Source organism: Balaenoptera physalus (assembly GCF_965194825.1).
Source record: "Balaenoptera physalus genome assembly, chromosome: 11".
NCBI lineage: Eukaryota > Metazoa > Chordata > Mammalia > Artiodactyla > Balaenopteridae > Balaenoptera > Balaenoptera physalus.
The window spans coordinates 72662138-72684108 of NC_138896.1; the positions used below are offsets into that span (position 1 = coordinate 72662138).

General features: G+C 59.1%; 1 protein-coding gene across 1 annotated transcript; it reads left to right on the forward strand.

Annotated features, from left to right (window-relative positions):
- Positions 1–1350: 1350 nt before the first annotated feature.
- GNAI2 (G protein subunit alpha i2) lies at positions 1351–21849 on the forward strand. The gene is made up of 9 exons (XM_082413145.1): positions 1351–1612; positions 15747–15789; positions 16426–16567; positions 16740–16900; positions 18644–18772; positions 19184–19313; positions 19398–19551; positions 19923–20137; positions 20825–21849. The coding sequence occupies exons 1-8, from the start codon at positions 1495–1497 to the stop codon at positions 20111–20113; spliced, it is 1068 nt and encodes a 355-aa protein (XP_082269271.1). The 5' UTR covers positions 1351–1494; the 3' UTR covers positions 20114–20137; positions 20825–21849.
- Positions 21850–21971: the final 122 nt, after the last annotated feature.

Genomic DNA, 21971 nt, shown 5'->3' on the forward strand with positions numbered 1-21971 from the left:
CTGGGTGGGCATTGTGTGTTTTCAACAGTTGCGCTGAGCGCTCATGGCAGGGCCTGCCTGAGCTTTGGCTCCAGGCAGGAGGGAGCCCTGCGGGAACCATTTGAGGACTTACAGGCCAATGCCCCCTCAACAAGGGAGCCATTCAGAGAGGGACACATGGACATTCCAGGGAGAGCAGACTGAGGATTGGGAGTGGAAACAAGGTGTGTATCAAGATGATAAGGAGGGAGTCTGTGCTGAACAGGGGACTGTGGGTGGCTAAGCATTGATGACCAAGCATTGGTGGCTGGCTCCCTTCCCAGCTTTGTGGACCTTCCTTGTCTTTGGACTGGGGCCTCCCCAACTCATGGCACTAGGGCCACACAGGACACCTTCCTGGGTAACCCTTGGCAGACTTTTTAAATGTCCATCGGAGGTCAGGGCTGTGGCCTCCTCCTGGAGAACAGGATCAGAAAGACTGAAATGTCCCCCTAAAAATGCTGCTGCCTCCACCCCACCTTTGTCCAGCCATGGGGTTGCAGCCACTGTCCAGGGGTGACAGGCCATAAGATCATGGCCACTTATGTTCCCAGAAGTCAGTGGGCACCTCTCTCTCTCTCTCTCTCTCTCTCTCTCTCTCTCTCTCTCTCGGGTCATGGTTGCTGGGTCCCATGATGGAGTCCAGGATGACTACCTGCAGGAGAATACCTCCTAGAAGATCAGAGAAGGATGGATAAGGCTTGGATGATTAGAGAAGGTACCCCAGCTGAGGGAGACAGCCTGGGCAAAGGTGTTGAGGTGGCAATAAACCTTTTTTTTAACTGCAACCTAGAGAGAGAAGGGGCCAACCCTGCTTTAAGACTAAAAAAGCCGCAGTCCAGAGAGTCTCCGGGGCTCTGTGGCTCCTGAAACAAGTTTATTGGGTTCATTAACTTTAACAAGTGACGAAGACACGCCCCCTCTGCTCTGCTCGCCCAACTCAGAGGACTGGTTCCTGCTCGGCCCCTGAGGTGCACAGGATCCCCATCCTCAGGCTACGAGATCAGCCCGCCCCCGCCGTCGGGCCGCGGAGCTCCAGACGCCCTGCACCCAATCGGAGCCCGGCCCCGCCTACAGCCCGTCCTGCGCTCAATCCTTCTGGGCTAGGCTCTACCCCTACCGCTATCCCTTGGCGTGGCTCCGCCTCCAGCCTGAGCCGAGCTTGGGCCGCACCTAACTTCGCCTTCGCTCCGCCCTAACTTCGCCTTCGCCAATCACCGGCCCCGAATCTCCTATGGCCCCACCTCCGGCCCCGCCCCGGCCCAGTCCCGGGCCTGACTCGCTCCGGCCCCACCCCCTGCCCGCCCTGCGGTCGGTGCGCGGCGGCCTGGAAGGCACCGCCCGCAGACGCTCGGAACTGTCGACCTGGGAGCTACCCGTAGAGGGCCGGCGGCGGGAGCGGAGTGGGTCGGGCGGGGCCGAGCCGGGCCGGGGCCGTGTGGGGGCCGGGCAGCGGCCGGGCCGGCGGACGGCGGGATGGGCTGCACCGTGAGCGCCGAGGACAAGGCGGCGGCCGAGCGCTCCAAGATGATCGACAAGAACCTGCGGGAAGACGGCGAGAAGGCGGCGCGGGAGGTGAAGTTGCTGCTGTTGGGTGAGGCCGCACCCTGCGCTGGGACCCCCCGATTCCCCGCCCAAATCCCCGACTTTGACCTGAGCACTAGGGCTTCGAACTCTCAGACTCGGCCTGGACCCCCACACCTGGACTTGAATCCCCCCAAACCCGCCTGGCAAGGACATACAAATAATGGATCAAAACTCTGGGTTGGCCTAGACCTGTGATCCATAGCCCAGACTCTTAGATCACATCCTCAACTCATCCCAGACCCCAAACCCCCAAATACAGCCACCAGTGCCCCAACACCCGCTGCCCAGAACTCTGCTTCACCATCCACCCTTGCTGACCAACCTCACAGATCCTCAGAGCCCCTGCCTGTCCTTCCATACTTCCCTAGACTTTACCCAACCCCCCAGAATCCCACTCGGCCCCCACCTTCAGGCACCACCTGTTCCCTCACCTGCTACCCCTATTCCTATTGGGCATGAGTATCTCCAAGGCCCCTCCCAAGCCCCCACTCACTCCCTCCTTCCCCCTCTGTGCCCCATCCCTACTCTGGACCTTATATCCTCCATCTGTGCACCTTGAACCCAAGGGACCTCTCAAGTGGGATGACTGCTTATAATCTCTCTCTCCAGCCAGAACCCCCAAACCTTTAGAGACCCCTGCTCCCTGCATCTGGCCCAGTAGCTCCCTCTCTGCACACATCTCTCCTCAAACCCTCTGCTCCCCTGCTCTTAAGTCCTCTCCCACACTCTGGCCTTCTCCAGGTTCCCCCACCCCTCCTACACCAGGTGGGCCGGGCTGAGAGGACTGGTCCCAGACCTCTAAGGGGCTGGACTGAGGCTCCACTGGTCATGTTGGGGGAGGGGACCTGGCCTCAAGCTTCCCAGGGAGTTCTGCTGGCTATCTGTTTCCCAGTTTCTAAACCCTGTCTGGGCCAGTGAGGGGGGCGTCTGGGAGTAGGAGGGAGTGTGGAGGAGTTTGGGTTGCGTTGCCTCCAAGGCCAGGGAAGATGGTGGCTGCTTGAGGGGTGGGGGGAAGTGGAAGTGGTGAGACAGCCGACATATTGCTGCCCCCGGCGGGCAGGCCAAGGAGATCTGCTGATGGGTGCTAGTCTTCCTGCACCCTTTCTGGGCCCAAAGGCCTGGGACGTGGCCTCCGGGGGTGGGTGGGCCTGTCGGATCTTGAGGCCCTGTGAGGGGGGAGTGGTGGACCTGCTGGTTGAGTAGTTGGGGGCCTGCTGGGGGTGGGCTTCTGAGATGGATTTGTGCAAAGGCTGCGGGCCTGGTAGTTGTCCCTGTCCAGCCTCCCCCTGGGAGCAGGTGTGGTGCCCAGTGGCGGCCTGATTTTGGGGGGTTTCAGGCATGGGGGTGAGGGAGGCCCTCGCGGCAGCATTGGAGGCTGGACCTGTATGTGGGGGGGGTGTGGTCCCTCAGCCCCAGAGCCGCGTGGGGTCCCCAGGCTGTGAAAATAGGGGCTTTTCATGCTGAGTGTTTGGCCGAGGGACAGCGTGTCTTCCATCCCGGGCCTATCTGTTGACTGTCCCTGGGGGCCTGGCCTCAGGGGCACAGCCCCGGAGGTTTCAAAATGGCATCCGCTCCTCTGCCACTGCGGGGAGGAAGAGAAGGGGCGGGAAGGGGCGGCGGCCCAGCCTCCTGGGCTGTTTTGCGTTGGGCGCTTGCCTCTTCCTGTCTCTGCTGCGAGTGCGGCAGCGGCAGCGAGTGGGTGTCGTCGACGCGGCGGAATGCCCATCGCTGCTGCCCGCTGGGCCTGGGGAGGGTGCTTCCGGTACTGCTGCCTCCCAGTGCCCGGCCAGGGGGTCTCTAGCCAGCCCCTTCCCAGGCCGATTGCAGTTATGGCAGTGCCCGAGAAGATGTGGGACTGGGCCATGGGGCTCCTGGCCTGTTCTGTGTCCTGACCCCATCCCACCAGACTTGCTCCTTGGAGCCCCACTCAGGTTTTAGGCCTGGCCACCCCTCCCATGCTGGGCCGGCAGCAACCAGGGGTGCAGGGTCCCCTAGAAATGCTCAGCATTTTCTAGACTGGGGAGTCCATCTCAGCATTCTGCCCTTCTGGCCTTTGCTTCCTCTGTGAAATGGGCTTCCTGGGTTTGGGCCAGAGGAGTGCTGTGCCCAGGATGGGGGGAACAGGGACCTCGTGGAGGTTCCTGTTGGGAGTGGGAAGTGGGGGCTAAAACCCTGCAGAGGATGCACTGTAAGGGGCTGGGAGACCAAACTTTGCCTGAAATTGAGGACTCCATCTGCCAGGACTGCCTGGAGGAGGATCCTGGCTGGCCATCCCTTTCCTATCCAGGTACAAGGAGGTGATGGGAGCCTAGCTGAGGCAGCTTCAGAGAGCTGGGTGCCTGTCCCACGTAGCGGAAAGACTCTGTCCAGGCAGCGGAACTCAGGCTGGGCAATTGCCAGCCTTGCCTCCCAGCCAGAACCACGCCTGCTGCCCCACCCGCATACTGGCTCCTTCCCGTCCTGGGTTGCCCCGCCAGCAAGCAGGCATAGTCACTGTCACCGTCACCAAGGCAAAGGCAGATGTGGTACACACTAACTGGTGAGAGGGTTTTTTCTGGCAGCTTGGTAGGGGGAGCAGAGTTGCTGATACCACCCCTACTTCAGCGATACCCCCGCCTCTACCCAGTTCAACTTGACTGACCAGCTATCCCCAGGTAGAATTTGGGGACTCAGGCTGGGCACTTAGGGGAAAGTAAACCAGAGTGTGTGTGTTTAGGGAGTGACTGATTTGTTTGGGCTCGTGTGGGCAGTCTACAGAGAAAGGAGAGACAGTGCCCATCGCTGGCCCCAGGAAGGCTTCAGGGTATAAATATAGCAGTTCTCTCTTGCCCCTGGGACTTTGTATCTGTTCCCTTCACTTGATGTACTTTTCCACCTTTTCACTCCTACTTGATTGTTCTTCAAGACTCTGCTCAGGGATCGCCTCCCAGGATCCTTCTTTGACAGACCCCCTTCTCCAAGGATCCTCTGCCCCCCGCCACCCGCCTCCCCAGCGCTACCCCCATCAGAGCGTGGTATTTGTCCGTGTCACAGCTGCCCTCCCTTGCGACAGGGGCAGGGCTGCGTCCTGTTCATTTCTGAGCCTTCTGTGCCAGCATGGAGCCTGGTACCTGTTGGGTGCTTCTTGTCTGTTTGTTGAATGAAAGAAGTGCTACTGGTGTGAACTTGGTCTTGGGGATGGGTAGATGGAGGAGCAAGATGGTGGTCACTGAGCCATCGCCTGCCATATCATGGGCAGGTGGCAAGGGATCAGTGTAGGGCCAATGACCAGGACTGGGTTGGGGGGAGACTGAGGGAAAAGTTCTTCAGGCTGTTTCCTCCTGGTCTCATCAGGCTATGCTGACACCTCGGAGACAGCCCTTATCCCACTCCATGCAGATCTCTTGCTGACGAGTGTGCAGCCTGTCACAGGGCACAGCACACAGTAGGGACTTCAACTGTTCATATGGGAGACTGGCTTTACATGCTTCCTTTCAGCTCAGGCTGTTTGGGGACTGTTGCAGGCCCGCCATCTCTGCCACTCCAATAGAGCCTGTCTAGCTCTTAGGGCTGGAGCTGCCCCATAGTCATGTGGCTCAGACCAGAGTAATGCTGCAGGAGTTCTTGGCCTGGCCAGTGCGGAGACTGCACATACAGGGGCTCAATTAGGTTTATCAAATGAAAAGGAGGGGAGTTTTGTGACCTTTGTCCTGTCTGTGTCTCTCACAAGGGGCCTGGCACACTGTAGGTGCCTATTCAGTGTGTATGAAAAGAGTGAAACTATTGCGAACATCCGTGAACAGGGATAAATAATTCTGGGGCTGCTGCTTGGAGCTTGGTGTAGCTGGAGTTAGTGGGAAGGGCTAGCCCAGGATCCTGGCTGGCTGGATAATGGGTAGAGGCTAATGATGCCTATGAGTGCAGGGGGGTTGCTTCCTGGAGAAGGGGTCCTCTGGGTAGCCTTGAAAAATTAGCAACATTTGCCAGGCTCAGGCATTGGGGGCAGAGGGACCAACTCGGTTCCCAAGCCTTTGGGTGGGTGTTTCCTGGCCTGTGGCGAGGAGGGCTCACCCTCCTTAGACTGGCTCTTGGGGTCACACAGACCTAGGTTCAAATCCCAGCTCCACCTAGTGTACTGGCTGAGAAACCCAGTGACAGGTGAAATCCTAGTAGGTGACCTGCTCTCCATCCATAACCTGGGACGTGGTGCCTGCCTATAGCCACAGGTGTTGTGGGGACAGTACACCAAAGTCTGGGGGTGTGAAAACAGGTGGGGGACCCTCTGCTGACTCACGCAGAGCTGAGAGTTTGGTGGGGAGGGATCTCCCCAGCCTGGAGGCTGCCTGGCCACAATATGGAGCCCCTGGGAACCCCCTCCCTTTCCCTTAGGCAGCTGCTCACAGCAAGTGGGAGACTGAGGCTTGCAGACATTGGGTGCCATCTGGAGTGACACACTGTCCTGGGGACCTTAGGCCCAACCTCTGGGGACTGAGCCACCTTCCTGGGGGTCTAGGGTTGGGGGTGTGGTAGGACCCTGGGTACCACGTGGGCCGGTACCCAGGCCAGCCTCCAGCCTCCCTATTCTCCCCATAGCCTTCACCATCCCACCATCCCGCTATCCCGCTATCCCGCCGTTGGGCTGGAGCTCATTAGCACTTGAATGGGGGGCGGGGCAGCTTGGGCCTCTGAGTCTCTTCTTCCCACCCCTCCCCCAGGCTAAGCCAGGCTTTGTCTTCCTGAGTCGGTAGTGCAGTGCTGGGGCTCCCAAGTTAGGGAGTGAGTAGGGGTCTAAGCCATTTCTGACCCCCTCTGCCTGGGTCCTGCTCAGGCCTCCTGGGCTCAGCCCCTGCCCATGACTCCAGTGTTGGTGCAGCCAACATGAAAAGTTGTACCTCTAGGATAGGAGTGAAACTGGGTCCTTCAAGTGATACCCCTGAGCTGGGAGACTGGGTGAATAAGGGCAGTTTTGCAAATGAAGTGACACTGGAGCTCAGCTGAGGGTATCCCAGGAGGGTTGGGGGTTGGAGAACCCCAGACAGAGGTCAGAGCGGGTGGTAAGGACAGAGGGAATGCCTGCCACTGTGGCCGGAGGTGGAAGTCAAGCCAGTTGGGGAGCTCAGGCTTCCATGCCAGGCCCTGAGGCAGCGTTAAGCCACCCACTGTGCTTGAGTTGGAGCCTAGGCTGCCAGATGGGGACTGGCATGGTCAAGGACCTCTTTGGGTTGGCCCAGGGTTGGCCCTGGGCTGGCCTGAGCTGCAGGATCCCTGGGTAGCATCATCGATACCCTGGGTAGCATCATCGATACCCAGGCCTGCAAACGTTGCCCAGTTGCCCAGCAAGTGACAGCAGGTAGCACTGGGGGTGGGGCCTGATGGGATCCCAGTGAGGTCCCTAGGCTCCAGCAGAGCAGGGACTGGCAGTTGGGACAGCTTGGGCCAGAGGCAGGCACACTGGTCCTGTACACCCTGCGCTCGATCTAAGTCCCTAGATGTGTCTCTCTCGGTCTCTATCACTAGAAGCCACCCATTCTTTTGGCAGGAACAGGATGGAGGAAGCTTTGTCCACATAAGCCCTTAGCCTCTGAGGGACCAGGGACTTGCCTCACCACATCCCCAGCAGAGGACGAGACAGTCCGACCCAGAGCCTAAGTGCTGTCTCCCCAGTAGGATGGGGGCAGGGTGCAGGCCAGCTTCTGTCTCACCTTCCCAGTATCTCAGGGCAGGAGTCCTAACCTAAAAGTTCAGTGAGGGAAAGGAGTTAACAGGTTCTGGCCAGGCCACAGCTGATGGGCCTGCCTAAGAATGCCCTGGGGAGGGCAAGGACTAGGCCCTTTGATGGTGGCCCTACTACCTGCTGCTCTCAGGCAGCCCCTCCCTCAGCCACAGGTGCAGGGTGGGGCCCCCTCTGCCCAGCCCCACCCAGCCTCTCTAGCCTGTAGCTCTTGTTCTTACTAAACCCCAAACACTCCACCCTCACCCCGATGCTGCTTTTGGGGCTATGATCATCTTGGTGGTTGGAGGAATAATCTCCCTGGAATAACCACACATTCCCTAAACTGGGCTGGACCTTCAGTGTTGGCCTTCTGGGTACACTTCCAAGGCTTGGCAGTAAATGCCAGGCCAGTTTGAGCCAAAGCCTAGAGGTGGGATCATATAAGGCTTGTTGAGAAGGTGTCCTTATGGCTCGGAGGATTCCGGGGTGCCAAGGCTGCTACAGCCTCAGAATATCCAGAGGGGGTGTTGATGGCAGCACCTACTGTGCCCCAGGCTGGAGGAGGGGCAGTGAAGTCTGCATGGCAGGGCTGGGCCTTTCAGGGAAGTGGTGTCCACACCAGAGGAAAAGGAGGAAGCAGCTGGAGGAGGAGGAGCCCAAAAGGGGAAGAGGCTAGAGAGCCGCTCACACTCTGCACTGGGGTGCAGAGTGTAAGCCAGGTCAACTGGGGGATTTAGAAGGTGAGCCCCACCTGTGCAGGCTCATCTGCATATCGCTATGGTCGACCCTACTGGTAGTCACTGGGTTGGAGTCAATCTAGACAGCTCTGTCCCTCGTCCTGTCCCAGCAACCACTGGGCCCAAGATCTCAGAGAAGGTGGCGCCTCTGAGAAGGATTCCAGGCCCCTCCTTTGACCACAGGAAGTGGTGGATGGGAGAGGGATGCCGGCAGGGGGGCTAGCAGGAAAGCAGAGGGCTGCTCCTGTGTTCCCGAGCAGCCATTGCCCTCCGAAGCCGGAAGGCCGGCTGCAGGCCCAGATGAATACCCGGAAATGGAGCAGCAGCCCGGGGATTAGCTCACTCTGGGTTTCCCCTGCCTGGGGGTAGACAGAGGGGCCCTTGATCCAGCCTAAGGATTCCCCCCACCCCACTACTCACTGGGCCTGGGGGTGCCTTCACTGGGCCTCAGTTTCCCCTCTGGTGATAACAGCAGCTGCCTCTGATTGATGACTGTCGTGTAGGGCTGGTCTCATCGTATTTAACCCTGCAAGGCTGGGACTGACATTACATCCACTTCACTGATGCAGAAACGGAGGGTCTGGGACATCATGTGACTTACCCAATAAGTGGAGACACCAAAATGCGACCCAGGTAGTGACCCTGAGCACCTGCCCCCAACTATTGTCACCCCTCAGGAGCCTGTGCCCAGTTGGCAAGAACTGCTCAGTCAGGATGACAGGCAGATGCTCTGGGTGCTCGTGTGTTCTGCATTTGCCTGGAGGGGGGACCTCAATTCTTCTTTTAGGAGATTGAAAGGGGACCATCTGCCCAGGAGGATGGGACCCAAGACTCTGTGCGTGAATCTTTCTCCTGCTTAAAGCCAGAAATCTGCTGTGTGGCCATGGGGTGACCTCGTCCTAATATATCTGGCCCGTGTCCCCTCACAGGAATACTTAGGTCACAGTCAGGCAGCTTAGCGCTTCGCTCTTCCCCTAACATTACGCTTGTGCTTCCCACAACCCCCAGGCTTGGACTGAGACCAGGCCTGAGGAAAGCTCAGAGGCTGTCAGAGTCCAGCATGGGGGCCCCTGAGCCTGGTCTGAAGACTGGGAGTTGTCCAGATGAGGAGCAGGGAAGAGTGTTTCACGAGAGGGTCCCCACTAAGAGCAAAGCCCGTGTACGGTACTGTGTGGCGACTGATATGTCTGTGGTGTGGGCTGGCTACAGCATGAGACGTGGTGAGGCCGGTCCTCATGCTACTTGGCCTCCAAAATCCAAGTTTTCTTGCCTTGCCTTCCCCCACGGAGGTTCCCAGGGTTTTGCTCTGGGTTGTCAGGCCAGGCCCTAGGGAACTGAGGAGCCTAAAAGACTTAGGAGAGCTAGAGCAGAAGCAGCAGAAGCATCAAGGTGTCAGTGGGCCGTGAGGCCACACACAAAGCTGAGAACATGCATCCTCATGGCCAGTTAAGACTTCGGGGCCCAGAGCGCCCACTCCCCCGTCTTCCTCACTGTGTGACCTCAGGCTGTCCTCTCCTCTCTCTGTGCCCAGTGCTGGGACCTGTGATGTCTTGATTCTCAGCACGGTCCATGGCTTGTGAGCACATAGGCAAACTGCCCGCTTGGGCTGGACAGTTTGGGGTGGGTGTGAGGACCCAAGGGAGGCTGCTCAGGGCAGGCGTTGGGCTTGGCACACTCCCCTGAGGGGTACATTTCATAGATGAGGACACTGAGGCCCAGGCATGGGCATCTCACCCAGGGTCTACCACAGTGAATCAGGAAGAAAGGTAGGGGTTATTCAGATTCTTTGAAAACAGCAAAGCGATTCCTTAAATGAAGAAGCCTCAAGAAGAGGGGTGTGCCAGTGGCCTGGCTCCTTGTATGACCTGGGCCCTGTCCAGCACCGCCTGGCTCCTGTGGAGGGTGAGACCTGTAGCCTGAGTGGCCAACAGTGCACAGGTCTCAGGGCCTCCTCTCCTCCAGGGTGGCCTTCCTTACACGGTGCCTCAGTTTCCCTCTGTACAGTGGGCAGGGCCCCACTGAGGGAGACACAGCCCTGCCCTGGAAAGCCCTCTCCATGTCTGGCAGAACCCGAGGCCTGTTTCCCTTGCACAGAGAGCTCTGACTTGGCAGTAGCAGGCCAGGCCCTGGTTGTTGGTGCTTCCCTGATGGGCATCATGAAGCCGTGGAAGCCGCTGGAGGCTTCCCAAGTGGCAGAGACTGGAGGGAGGGAGGTTCCGGGTTTGTTGGGGCACCTGGAGGAAGCCAAGGCCATGCACGTGGGTGGGGGTGTCACAGGGTCCATCCAAGACCCACTGCCCAGCCCCTCACAGTGCCAGACCCCAGCTGAGCCTCCTTGGCGGGAGTGAGGGGGCCAAAGAGCAGCACCTGGAGGAAGGAAGAGACGCCAGGGGCGGGGCTTGGAGGGCCTTTGTCTGGCGGGGCCCTCTCCCCCTCCCTGCCGTCTCCATTGTTCCCTGGCGTGCCGCGTCTCTGCGGGCCGAGGGCTTCCCAGGCTCGGGAGGGGGCCGTGGCTGCGGCACCTCCCCCAGCTGCCCCTAGCTGCGGCTGCTTTCCAGAAACCAACGCTCCTCTGCGCCGCCCAGCCCCCACCTCCTCCACCGGGCCTCTGGCTGACGGGCTCCCCCTGGTGGTGGCGGGGCGGGACCCTAAGGCTGCAGGGGAGGGGCGGGAGCTATGGGGCCCCAGAACCGCAGGCTGCGCTGGAGACGTGGCACCTTCCTGGGATGACCGTGGGAGGTGCTGCCAGGGCTGCCTTAGGGGTGGGCTTCCCAGGGCTCACCCCTACCTTCCCCCAGTGCCCCCCCCCCAGGGTAGGCCAGTGGAGGGGGTTGGGAGGGGGGCGGTGGGGGCGAGGGGGCGGGCCCGTGCTGTGGGTTTGAGCTGGGCTGCTGCCCAAGTCTACCCTGTGGTCCCAGCCACTGCCGCTTCTGAGAATCTCTGCCCTCAGGCCTGCCACGTCAGTTGGCTGCTCTCCCAAGCCCCACATGTTCCAGGGGAGCCCACCAGCACAAAAGCCTCTGCAGGGAGGCCTGTTACCCAGCCTGCCCAGCCTTCTGGGTGAGGAGAGCCAGTGAGCAGTGTCTGCCGTGAGGCTGCTGGGCGGGAAGGAGTACCCCGCTGTGGAGAAGTGCCGGGTTGTGAAGGGAAGTGACAACTAAGAGCAAAAAGCCAGCAAAGGAGTGAGTGGCTCTGACTCTGGTCCCAGGTTACACAAGTCCCGCCAGGGAACCACCGCTGCTGAGTCAGCCTCTTAGCCACTGGTCATTGCCCTGTGCTGTGCTTTGTCTGAAAGCCTCAGAAACTCGCCTTCAAAATGAGATGGTCACAGCAGGCCCCTCTGCATGCTGCAGTTGTAGTGACCTATGCAGCGTGGTCACTGTGGGTTGTAGGAAATGAGAGGTTTGGGGAAATCTGTCATCTTCCAAAGGGTAAAAGAAATAGTGATAATAACTTTGATCTGAATGCTCACCGTGTGCCGGGCACTCACCCGTCTCCTCGGACGAGATAATGGTGGTATCCTGTTTCGCAGATGAGGTGCCAGAGGAAGGGCAGGATAGGGCTGCAGCTCTTGGAGATCTCAGGGAGAATCGGGGTGGACACCAGGGCTCTGGCAGGTCTGGACCTCCCTCTGGGAGAGGATCTGAAAGTGAGAGATGGGCCTGCTGGCCACTCGAGGCTTCACAGCTTCTGCAGAAGGGAAAGTGGGGCCAGAGAGGGAAGTGGCATGTCAGGGCCTCCCTGCAGGACAAAGGCTTGTCTGGGAGGTAGAGGGTTCAAGATAGACCACAGCAGAGACCTGATGTTGGGGCTTGGGATCAGCATCAAGCCATTGGACCAGTGGCCCTGTCTCTGCTGCAGAGGCCCTGCTGGCCTTGTTCAGGCAGGTGGAGCCGTTCTTTCTCCCTTCCCCCATCTGTTCCCTCCTCTGTTGGGGCCCAGCGCTCCCAGAGTGGAAGCAGATGTTCTAATGCAGAGCAGCCGCTGTCGCCCAGCACATCTCGGCAATTACTGCCTGCCCGCTGGGGGCCCAGCAGCTGCGCCCCGGGGCAAGGGCTGCAGAGGCTTCTTCCTTGGTGGGAAGAGGTATGGCCCAGTGGGAACACTGAGGGCACCCCAGGGATCCTCTGTGGGTCCCTCTGGTCTCAGCTGGAGAAGGAACGCCTGGTGGGCCCGCTGTGGGTAGGAGACTCCTGGCACCTTCTACTGGCTGAGTTCCCCCCACCCAGCACCTTTGCAGCAATCCGGATCCAGCTAGTGAAGACCCCTTCTCTGAAGGGAAGGTGCAGGGCTGGGTGGGGAGAACTGGGTGCCTAGGATTAGCAAGGTACAAGCAAACTCTGCTCCAGGTACCAGCCTATCTAACAGGGGGACATCATCAGGCCCCGATGGAAAAGGAGTTCCTGGGGCATCTAGCTTGTGGGCTGCCCGAGAACCAGGGTGTCCACCTGGATATCATGCTGTGGCCCCACCCACCTCTGTCCCCTGATCTGCTTGCTGTAGCTGCTCCTGGGCCATGCCTCTGATTCTGTCCTGGTGTTCTCCCCTGCTTTCTGCTTGGCTGCCAGCACCACACCCTTGTCCTGCCACTTAACTCCTTCCCTCTTGAGTCACAGCTGCTGGAAGGACAATGGAACTGCTTTGAGTCCAGGGATGGGGGCTCCATGACCTTGGTTTGTCCACCTGTCAAATGGGAGTTGTTCTGCAATGACCCCTGCTGGGGGCAGAGAATGTCCTCCTAACTCTTTAAAGGGAGAGGAAGGGAGACTGAGGCTCGAAGGGGACAGGGAAGGGAACCTCAGTGTCTGCCAGGTCTGCCGCGGCTAGGAAAATCAGATGCAAAGCAAGTTTGTGCTGTCATCCCCATCTCTGGGCAGGGTCATGGAGTGGCCCACACCCTTTACCAAGAGAGTAATCAAAGGGCCAGACAAGGAGACTGGTGCCTCACGTGGACGATGGTCCCAAAATCACCCTCACCTGTGGTCCCCTACGCCCTGGAGATCTACCCGCTCTGAATCTCAGTTCGCCTGGCTGGGGACGGCATGATCGATCTGACCCATCACTGTGTATCCTTGGCCTCCACTCTTGCACTGGGCCCCCAGTCCTGGCTGAGATTTGTGGCTCCTGGGTCTTCCTTTGCTCCAGGATGTGTTCCCTCCCTCCTGCTCTGTGGGAGCAAGTGACTAGGTGGGAAGGACAGCCAGGCGGTCACCTGGCCCTCGTGGTTAGCCAGTCCAGTGCTGTCCTCCCTGCCCCGTGGATATTCTGGGCCCTGGGAAAAGGGCCTCAGTGATTAGGCATCACCATCAGGCCTTCCCAGGCCCTCTCCCCATGTCCCCGCTCTGCAGGTGGGAAGTGTTAGTGTGAGGGGTCCTAGCTGTTCCCCTGCCATGCACAGCCCAAGGGAAAGGGAAGGATGTTGCCATTGACCAGAGCCCACACCCAGGGGAATGCACTGGGACTGGGGCCACTAGTGCCCAGGGGCCGGACCGATAGAGGGGCTCGTGCCCCAGCCTGCCCAGAGCCTTCCCATTTGTGCCACCCCCAGTGCTCCCCTATCCTGGGAAGCAGGCCTGGGACAGTCAAGCCCAGTGATTCCAGGCAGCTGGTGGTGTTTGTGAGGCCTCCTCAGGGAGGCCTCTGGGTTGTGGACATGCCCAGGCTCACAGCTGTGAGGGCCGCAGCTGCACCTCAGGTTCCTCCTGGTCAATGGGGATCTGGGGTGGGAGGTAGGGGGGATGCAGGCAGGGCCTCAGCAGGGTCTGCTGCTTCTCGGAGGGCACTGCAGAGACTCGGACCTGTGTCTGCCTGGGAAATAAACCCAGTGGCAAGGACTGTGTGGCCCAGCCACAGTACCAGGCATGCAACATTGCAGGGTGGGCCACCTGCAGAGGGGCTATAACCGTGTGACAGCAGCCTCTCTCAGTTTCCTTTTTTTTTTTTTTTAATTTTTTAATTTTACTTTTTGGCCACGCCCTGCGGCTTGCGGGATCTTAGTTCTCCGACCAGGGATCGAACCTGTGCCCCTACATTGGAAGCGCGGGTCTTAACCACTGGCCTACCAGGGAAGTCCCTCAGTTTCCTCATTTTCGAGGTGGTGGTGAGAGTAGAGCTACCCCCGGGGCTTGTTGTGAGGTTACTTAGTGGGCGTGATAGGCATAGAATAGCATCTGACACGTAGGGAGCACCATTCACAGCTCGGCCGTGATCATCATTGCTGATGTTATTGCTTGCTGCTCATGGTAGTTTGTGTGTTAGCACCTTCATCCTCTGAGGTTGTCTTAACCAACCCTGAGGGATATGGGGGCCAGAGTCCTCAAGTGTGACTTCCCCACAGACCCCACCACACACCCTGCTGAGCTGTTCAGAGGGACAGACCCGCCACAGTGATCAGGAGGGTTGGGACACACGTAGGTGGAGCATGGGGCAGGTGTGCCCAGCAAAGAGAACTGCATGGGCAAAGGTCTGGAGTTGGCAAGAGGAGATGCCTGGCGGTGATGGGGCAGAGCAAACAGTCTGGGCAAAGGCTGGGAGGGAAAGCCAGGCCCAGCTGAGGTGCGCTCTACTTGGAGCTCAGGACAGGGAGCGAGCCGCAAAGGGAAGAGGTGAGACCCTGCCTCCAACCCCTCCATCCCCCAGCCAGGAGTTGAGTGGCCTTTCTGGTCTCACACTTCCCTGCAGACTCCCTGGGGAATGCAGATTTCTGGGCTGCACCCCTCGAGATCTGGCTGTGTGCCTGGGATGGGGCCTGGGAATCTGCTTTTAAAAAGATGAAAAAAAAAAAAAAAACACCCTCCCGAGGCATCGTCCTGCAGCATCTGAGCCACATTTTGAGAAGGGCTGGGCAGGCCAGGCATCATCGTCGTACATGTCTCCCTGCCTTTCTGAATCCTGGCTACATGATCTTGGGCCAAGACTTTAATTTTCTGAGCCTCAGTGTCCTTGTCTGTAAAATGGGAGAAACAGTACCTATCTCTGGGGCTGCTATGACAGTCACAAGAGAGTGCCAGCAAATCCCTCAGCAGTGGCCAAAGAGAAATACAGGATGGGGCTCTGCCAGGGAAGCATCTTGAGTCAGTACAGGTAGGGGTGTGTGTGTGTGTGTGTGTGTTTGTGTGAGTGACACTGCATGTTTCCCAAGTCCTGGTCTCTATCTGCTCAGAGCAGACCTGGGCCCAGTGAGCAGGGCGCTGGGCCTTGGGCCATGTCTGGGAGGCAGGGGTATGACGCCGTGCCCGGATCCAGGCCCCTTGGCAGCTGCGGCTCAGAGTGGAGGGAGAGAGGGCTGCTGCCCTGCTGGAGTGAGCAGGGCTCCTCTGCTAGCTGTGCCTAGGCGCCATGTTGGGGAGCATTAGCCGCAGAGTGGCAAGCCTGCATGTGTGAGGATGACAGGGTGACTCCTGAGCCTCAAGTCTCCAGCCGAAGCCCCTGAACTCAACCAGGGCAGTGGGGAGCCATGGTGGGCAATGGACCTTGTGGGAAGCGAAGGCCTGGAGTGAGTCCACCATGGGGTCCAGGTGGCCGAGGTTGCCTTCACCCCTGTGGCCCTGCCAGCTGCACCCCTGGTAGCTCTGCTGCCCACCAGGCCCGACTGCCTCCATCTCACTGTGCAATTGATGGGGAGGGTGAGTTCTGCCTCCAGGCCACGTGGCTGGCTTACCTCTGTAACCCCACTGGGCCTGCCCCCTGACCAACTGTGCCCTTTGTTCCAGGTGCTGGGGAGTCAGGGAAGAGCACCATTGTCAAGCAGATGAAGTAAGTGCTGTGTGCGGGAGGCAGCCTCCAAACCTTGATTTCCCCTCTTCTTCCTCTGGGCCTGTACTGGGTCCAGTATACCCAGCCCAAGTATAGGCCCAGCCGTGTCAGCCAGGTCCAGGACCTTCCCAGAGGCAGCATCCATCCTCAGGTCCCAGTGGTTTAGAGGCAGTTTCCTCCTTTCTTTTTTTTTTTTTAATTTATTATATTATATTATATATATAAAATATTATATTTTATTTTTGGCTGCATTGGGTCTCCGTTGCTGCACACGGGCTTTCTCTAGTTGCAGCGAGTGGGGGCCACTCTTCATTGCGGTGCACGGGCTACTCATTGCGGTGGCTTCTCTTGTTGCGGAGCACAGGCTCTAGGCGATGCGGGCTTCAGTAGTTGCGGCACGCAGACTCAGTAGTTGTGGCGCACGGGCTTAGTTGCTCCGCGGCATGTGGGATCTTCCCGGACCAGGGCTTGAACTCGTGTCCCCTGCATTGGCAGGCGGATTCTTAACCACTGCGCTACCAGGGAAGTCCAGTTTCCTCCTTTCTGAAGTAGGTCTCTCCAGGCCCCAGCAGCCCCAGGCAGCCATGTGAGGTCCCTGTGCCCTGTACACCCTAACCCCTGACTCCTGGCTGCCAGGATCATCCATGAGGATGGCTACTCAGAGGAGGAATGCCGGCAGTACCGGGCAGTCGTCTACAGCAACACCATCCAGTCCATCATGGCCATTGTTAAAGCCATGGGCAATCTGCAGATTGACTTTGCCGACCCCTCCCGCGCGGTACGTGGACTCCCCAACCCTGCCTCCCTCCCATAAGGCTTCAGCGCAAGTCTTGTCCTGGGGAAGCTGAGAACACCCCAATATGGGCCTCATTCCGGAGGCCTCCCTGCCTCTGACAGGTGGGGTGGGGGCGTGCTCCTGCGACTAGCTGACCACTCACTGCTGTGCCCAGGATGACGCCAGGCAGCTGTTTGCACTGTCGTGCACGGCTGAGGAGCAGGGCGTGCTCCCTGAGGATCTGTCCGGTGTCATCCGGAGGCTCTGGGCTGACCATGGTGTGCAGGCCTGCTTTGGCCGCTCGCGCGAGTACCAGCTCAACGACTCTGCCGCCTAGTGAGTACTCCAAGGGGCTGGGCTGGGGGTGCAGCGTGGGGAAACCTGGACTATAGCCTGAACCAGAGGGCCTGAGCACCCTTAAAAAGATACTGCCAGCCTCTGTTCGTGAAGCTGCTGACTGTCAGCCAAGGTCTTGGTGATCTTGGGTTTGGCCTGGTGCAGGGCTGTGGAGGGACATCCAAACAGATGGTGCCACCCAGATAGGCTGCTGGCCCTGTACTCTCATCTCTCCTCTCCTACCTCAGCTTAAGCCAGTCCCTCTGTCTGAACAGCTTTCCCAGTCCCACTGCCCATCCCATCCTGAGCCCACCCAGAGAGGGGCTGGACCTCTGTGAAAGTGGGTGGGAGGCTGGTCTTGCCTGGCCATGGCACCTGAGCCCTGCCCGTCACATGGACAGCCGCCCCACTCTCCCTGCAGGGGCCTGAATGCACTTGTGAGTGCACGCCCCCCCGCAGGAGCTGCAGAGTCACAGCCAAACACTGCGGGGGAACTCCCCAGAGGTCACAGGCTCAGTGCCAGCAGAGCTTTTGGGTCCTGGAGGCAAGGAGGGGTGGGTCCTATCAACCACTGCCATCTCAGTGCCCAGGATACTCAAGGAGGGCAGGGTTAGGGCCACCTTCCGGCTGCTTCCCACTCCTCCATCATCCTCATCCCTATTCTTCATTCACCAGACATTAAGTACCCACCTTGTGCCCAGCACCGTTCTGGGTGTGGGGATTCAGCCGTGAATGTGGGTCCTGCCCTCCCAGGCAGGTTTATGCCATGACAAGATCACCCAGAGGTGGGGAGCAGATTGGAACACTCCAGGGACCAGGGATACTCCAGCCCCTCCTCACAGCAATCCTCCAAGGCTGCTGTGGGGCAGTGGGTCCCTGGGGTGAGCCCACCTGTTGGGGACAAGGGAAAAACTAGTGTGGAACCCACCATGAGGCCTCTGGGCTGGAGGCTCTCAGTAGGGGGCAGGGTACAGTTTGCAGGTCACAGCACATGCGTCATGGTCCCCCATAGCCCTTCCTGTTTTTCTGTTCTGTCTCTGCATCTCTGAGGTCATTTCCCTCTGGCCTAGCTGCTGGTGGGAGCCAAGGGCTGGCCCCAGCAGCCCTGCCCCAAGAGCAAGACACTGGTACTGGGCAGTGGCTGGGAGGCCTGGACCCATCCCCCAGGACGCAGCAAGGATATTGAGGCAGGCAGCAGAGCTGGTCTCAGGGCTTGGCCGGGGCGGCTTGGATTCTAATTAAGAGAGCTGGAAATGAAGAGCCCCTGGGACCCCTGCCAAGCGAGTGTTGATGCCTTCCCCCTGAGGAGCCCAAATTTTACTGGGCACAGAGCCCACTGGGCCTGGCAGGCCCCAACCTGTCCAGCCCTGCATCGAAGGGCACGCCAGGCTGCTCTGTGGCGGGTGCCGTAATTACGCCGATTAGCATCCTGAATCTCTCACTGAAGGACTAATTTGCCCCCTCCCACCGCCCTTGCCTGTAGTTCCACCACCCTGGATCTTGTCTGACGCAGGCCTGCCTCAGACCTGGGTGCTGGGGCTTGGCTGGCTAGCCACAGAGCTGCCCCTCCTCCCAGGCCCATTCCACAGGCGGGAGGCAGGGGTTCTAGTGCAGGTTTCCTCATCTGAGCAGTGAATGCAGTGCAGGCAAGTGTTAAAGAGGCAAGGGCTATGCCTGGGAAATGAGGGGATGGGAGGGAAAGGGGCCCAGTGGCCCCCACTGATCCCCCACCCCCGATCCCAGCTACCTGAATGACCTGGAGCGCATCGCACAGAGTGACTACATCCCCACGCAGCAGGATGTGCTGCGGACTCGCGTGAAGACCACGGGCATCGTGGAGACGCACTTCACCTTCAAAGACCTACACTTCAAGTGAGTGAGCATGTGGGCAGGGTAATGGGGCAGGAGCTGCCAGCCTTGCAGGTGACAGGGTAGAGATCCTCACTCCAGGGCCTGCCAATGGCTGTTGGGAAAGAGGGCTGGTCCAGGATCCGCAGCCCCACTCTGAAGTTTCTCAAGGCTTTGTGGTTGCCAGCAGCTCACAGCCTCTGCTGACCCTGCCCCATGTGGAGGCAGCCTACCCTGCTGACCAGCCTGACCCTGCTGGGCCAGACATGCCCTGGCCTAGAACCCCAGGGGTAAGGTGGGCCAGTGTGGATGATTCCATGGAGGCAGCTGCCATACTCTGAGCAGGCCTCTGTCCTCAGTCGGTCAACCTGTGAAATGGGGCAGGGACCTTCTCCCAGAACTCCCTTCTCTGGAGCTAAGGTGCTGTGTCTGCAGGATGTTTGATGTGGGCGGTCAGCGGTCTGAGCGGAAGAAGTGGATCCACTGCTTTGAGGGCGTCACAGCCATCATCTTCTGCGTAGCTTTAAGCGCCTATGACCTGGTGCTAGCCGAGGACGAGGAGATGGTGAGAGGCCCAGAGGCCACTGGGGGAGGGTGGGTGCCGGGGTGGGGGCAGGGGCTGGTGCTGAAGGCGCTGTCCTGCCCCCAGAACCGCATGCATGAGAGCATGAAGCTGTTTGACAGTATCTGCAACAACAAGTGGTTCACGGACACGTCCATCATCCTCTTCCTCAACAAGAAGGACCTGTTCGAGGAGAAGATCACACACAGCCCCCTGACCATCTGCTTCCCTGAGTATACAGGTGTGGGGTCTGGGCCTCTGGGGAGGAGCTGGTGGTGACCAGGTGGCCCACGGGCGCCCCCTGCTGGAAAGAAGGGTAACTGTGGGACACACGCAAGGGCTGGTGCCTCACAGGCTTATATATCGATACTTGTGTCTGTACACCCCAGGGCCCTTTTTAACACACTCAGGCATGTACTCTGTACGTCACTGAGCATCCTCCTTCACACAATCAGGTGCCCCTCTTTGCACACTCAGACGTGCCTGTGCCCTCTCACGATTGTCACACGTTATATGCTTGTCAGTTCACACGCATAGTACCTCGCTGTACCTGTGGGACAGGCCTGCCTGCCGCACATGCAGCACGAGTCCTCACCATTTTGTCTCCCACAGGGGCCAACAAGTACGATGAGGCAGCCAGCTACATCCAGAGCAAGTTCGAGGACCTGAACAAGCGCAAGGACACCAAGGAGATCTACACGCACTTCACGTGCGCCACCGACACCAAGAACGTGCAGTTCGTGTTCGATGCTGTCACCGATGTCATCATCAAGAACAACCTGAAGGACTGCGGCCTCTTCTGAGGGGCAGCGGGGCCTGGCAGGATGGTGAGCCAGAGGGGGCCGGGCAGGGAGGAACAAAGTGGGGCCACTGAGCCCAGAGAAGGGACACGGTTGGGGCTGGGGAAGGTCCAGGTGGGGATGGTGAACTTGGACACCCACTAGGAGACCAGAGGGCAAGGGGAGGGAGGCACAGGGTGCTGAATCAGGAGGGTGATGGAGTGCAGGGCACTGAGGAGGTGGCACAGGTAAGCTTGGGCTCCGTTCTGCCCATTGGTCCAGACAGTAGAAATGCCTGGTTGTGTCCTAGGACAGAACTAGAGAGCTGTCCCGATTTTCCTTGGAGAAAACTCACTTCTCACCCACCAGGCCACTGGCCTAGCCTGAAGGATCTAGATGACAGAGGGGGCCCAGCTGCCCCAGCTGCCCGCCACTCAGTATGACCAGCTCTGCACTCATCCCTGCTGTATTCCCCTCAGACCTATCTGAGGGCCCTGGTCTGAGGCTGGCCCCACCAGCCCTGGGAGAGGTGGGGAGGATTCTGCCAGTGCTACAGGCTCCCCGCCCCCACGTAACCCAGCAACACATACTGGCTTCTGGGCGGCCACTGTGTCCCTGGTAACGAGTGGGTGGGGAAAAAGGAGAAGGGTCATTGTCTAGGGAGGCGGGAGGAGAGACACACACTGGCTACCTCCCTCCCTCCCGACCCATGCCCTGACTGTCCCCCACCTCCAGGGCCACCGCCGACTCTGCTCCCCCCAGCCCCTGAGGAAGATGGGGGCAAGAGGACCACGCTCCCCGCCTGTCCCCCTGGCCGCTTTTCCCCTTCTCTCCTCTCTCTGTTCTTGGCTCCCCCTCTCCCCTCCCTCAGCTCCAGAGACTTGGGGGAAGGGTTGCCACAGGCCTCCCTGTTTGAAGCCTGCCCTTATCCCAGGTGCAGGGAATGGCCGCCGTACCCCCTCCTGGCATCTGTTCTGGTTTTAACTGTTGTCTTGTTCTGTGATGGGGGAGGGGAGCACATGCTGAGTCTCCCAAGGCCTGTGTTTGGAGGGGCACCCACTTCTCCAGCCTGGGACCCCTGGCTTCGCCCAGCACCAGCCCATGGCCCAACCCAAGTCCAAATGTTTACAGGGAGCCTCCTGCCCCCACCAACCCCCCTGCCCCCCCGCCCCCAAGACACTCGGAGGCCCCAAAGGAAAAAGCACAAGAAGCGTGAGACGCCACCATTCCTGGAGACCACAGTCCACCGGCTCATTCTCGTAGCTTTTTTTTAAAAAAAAGAAAGGCAAAGGGAAAAAAAAAAAAAGAGAGAAAACTGCAAACCTAGAACACTTTTTAGAAAAAAAACTATTTAAAACTGTCAGGTCCTGACCAGCACCCACCCAACACCCTTCCCGTGATTCCGTGCCTTGAGTGTGTCTGCGTGTTTACACCCATCCCTCTGCTGGTTGCCCCCTGTGCGGGCGGCACCCCTGCCCTGCCCTCTACAGAATTGGGTTTCAAGGGCTGTTCCAGACAACTGCCAACGTCACTGAGGGCCCCGCCCCAGCGGCCCTGGGCCCTGGCTCCATTAACCTAAATGTAGCTCCTTAGCGCTAACCTAGGAACCGCCGCTGCCTGCTGAGGGGCCATGCCCCTCATGCCCTCACCCCAGGCCCGGGTCCTTCAGCGTTGAACACTTCCTTGCTTTTTTCACATGTTTTATGGAATTGTTCACCTGGTTTGAAATAATAAAATGTAGAAAGAAAAAATACCAAGAACTGCTCGGCATTCTTCTCTCCAGGGGGCAGAGACCCAGGCTAAGATGTGCCAAGGTGATGGTAGTCTGGACCTGGATCCTCACTGGTGGCAGGGCCCTGGGCACTCAGCTCGCAAGTCATAC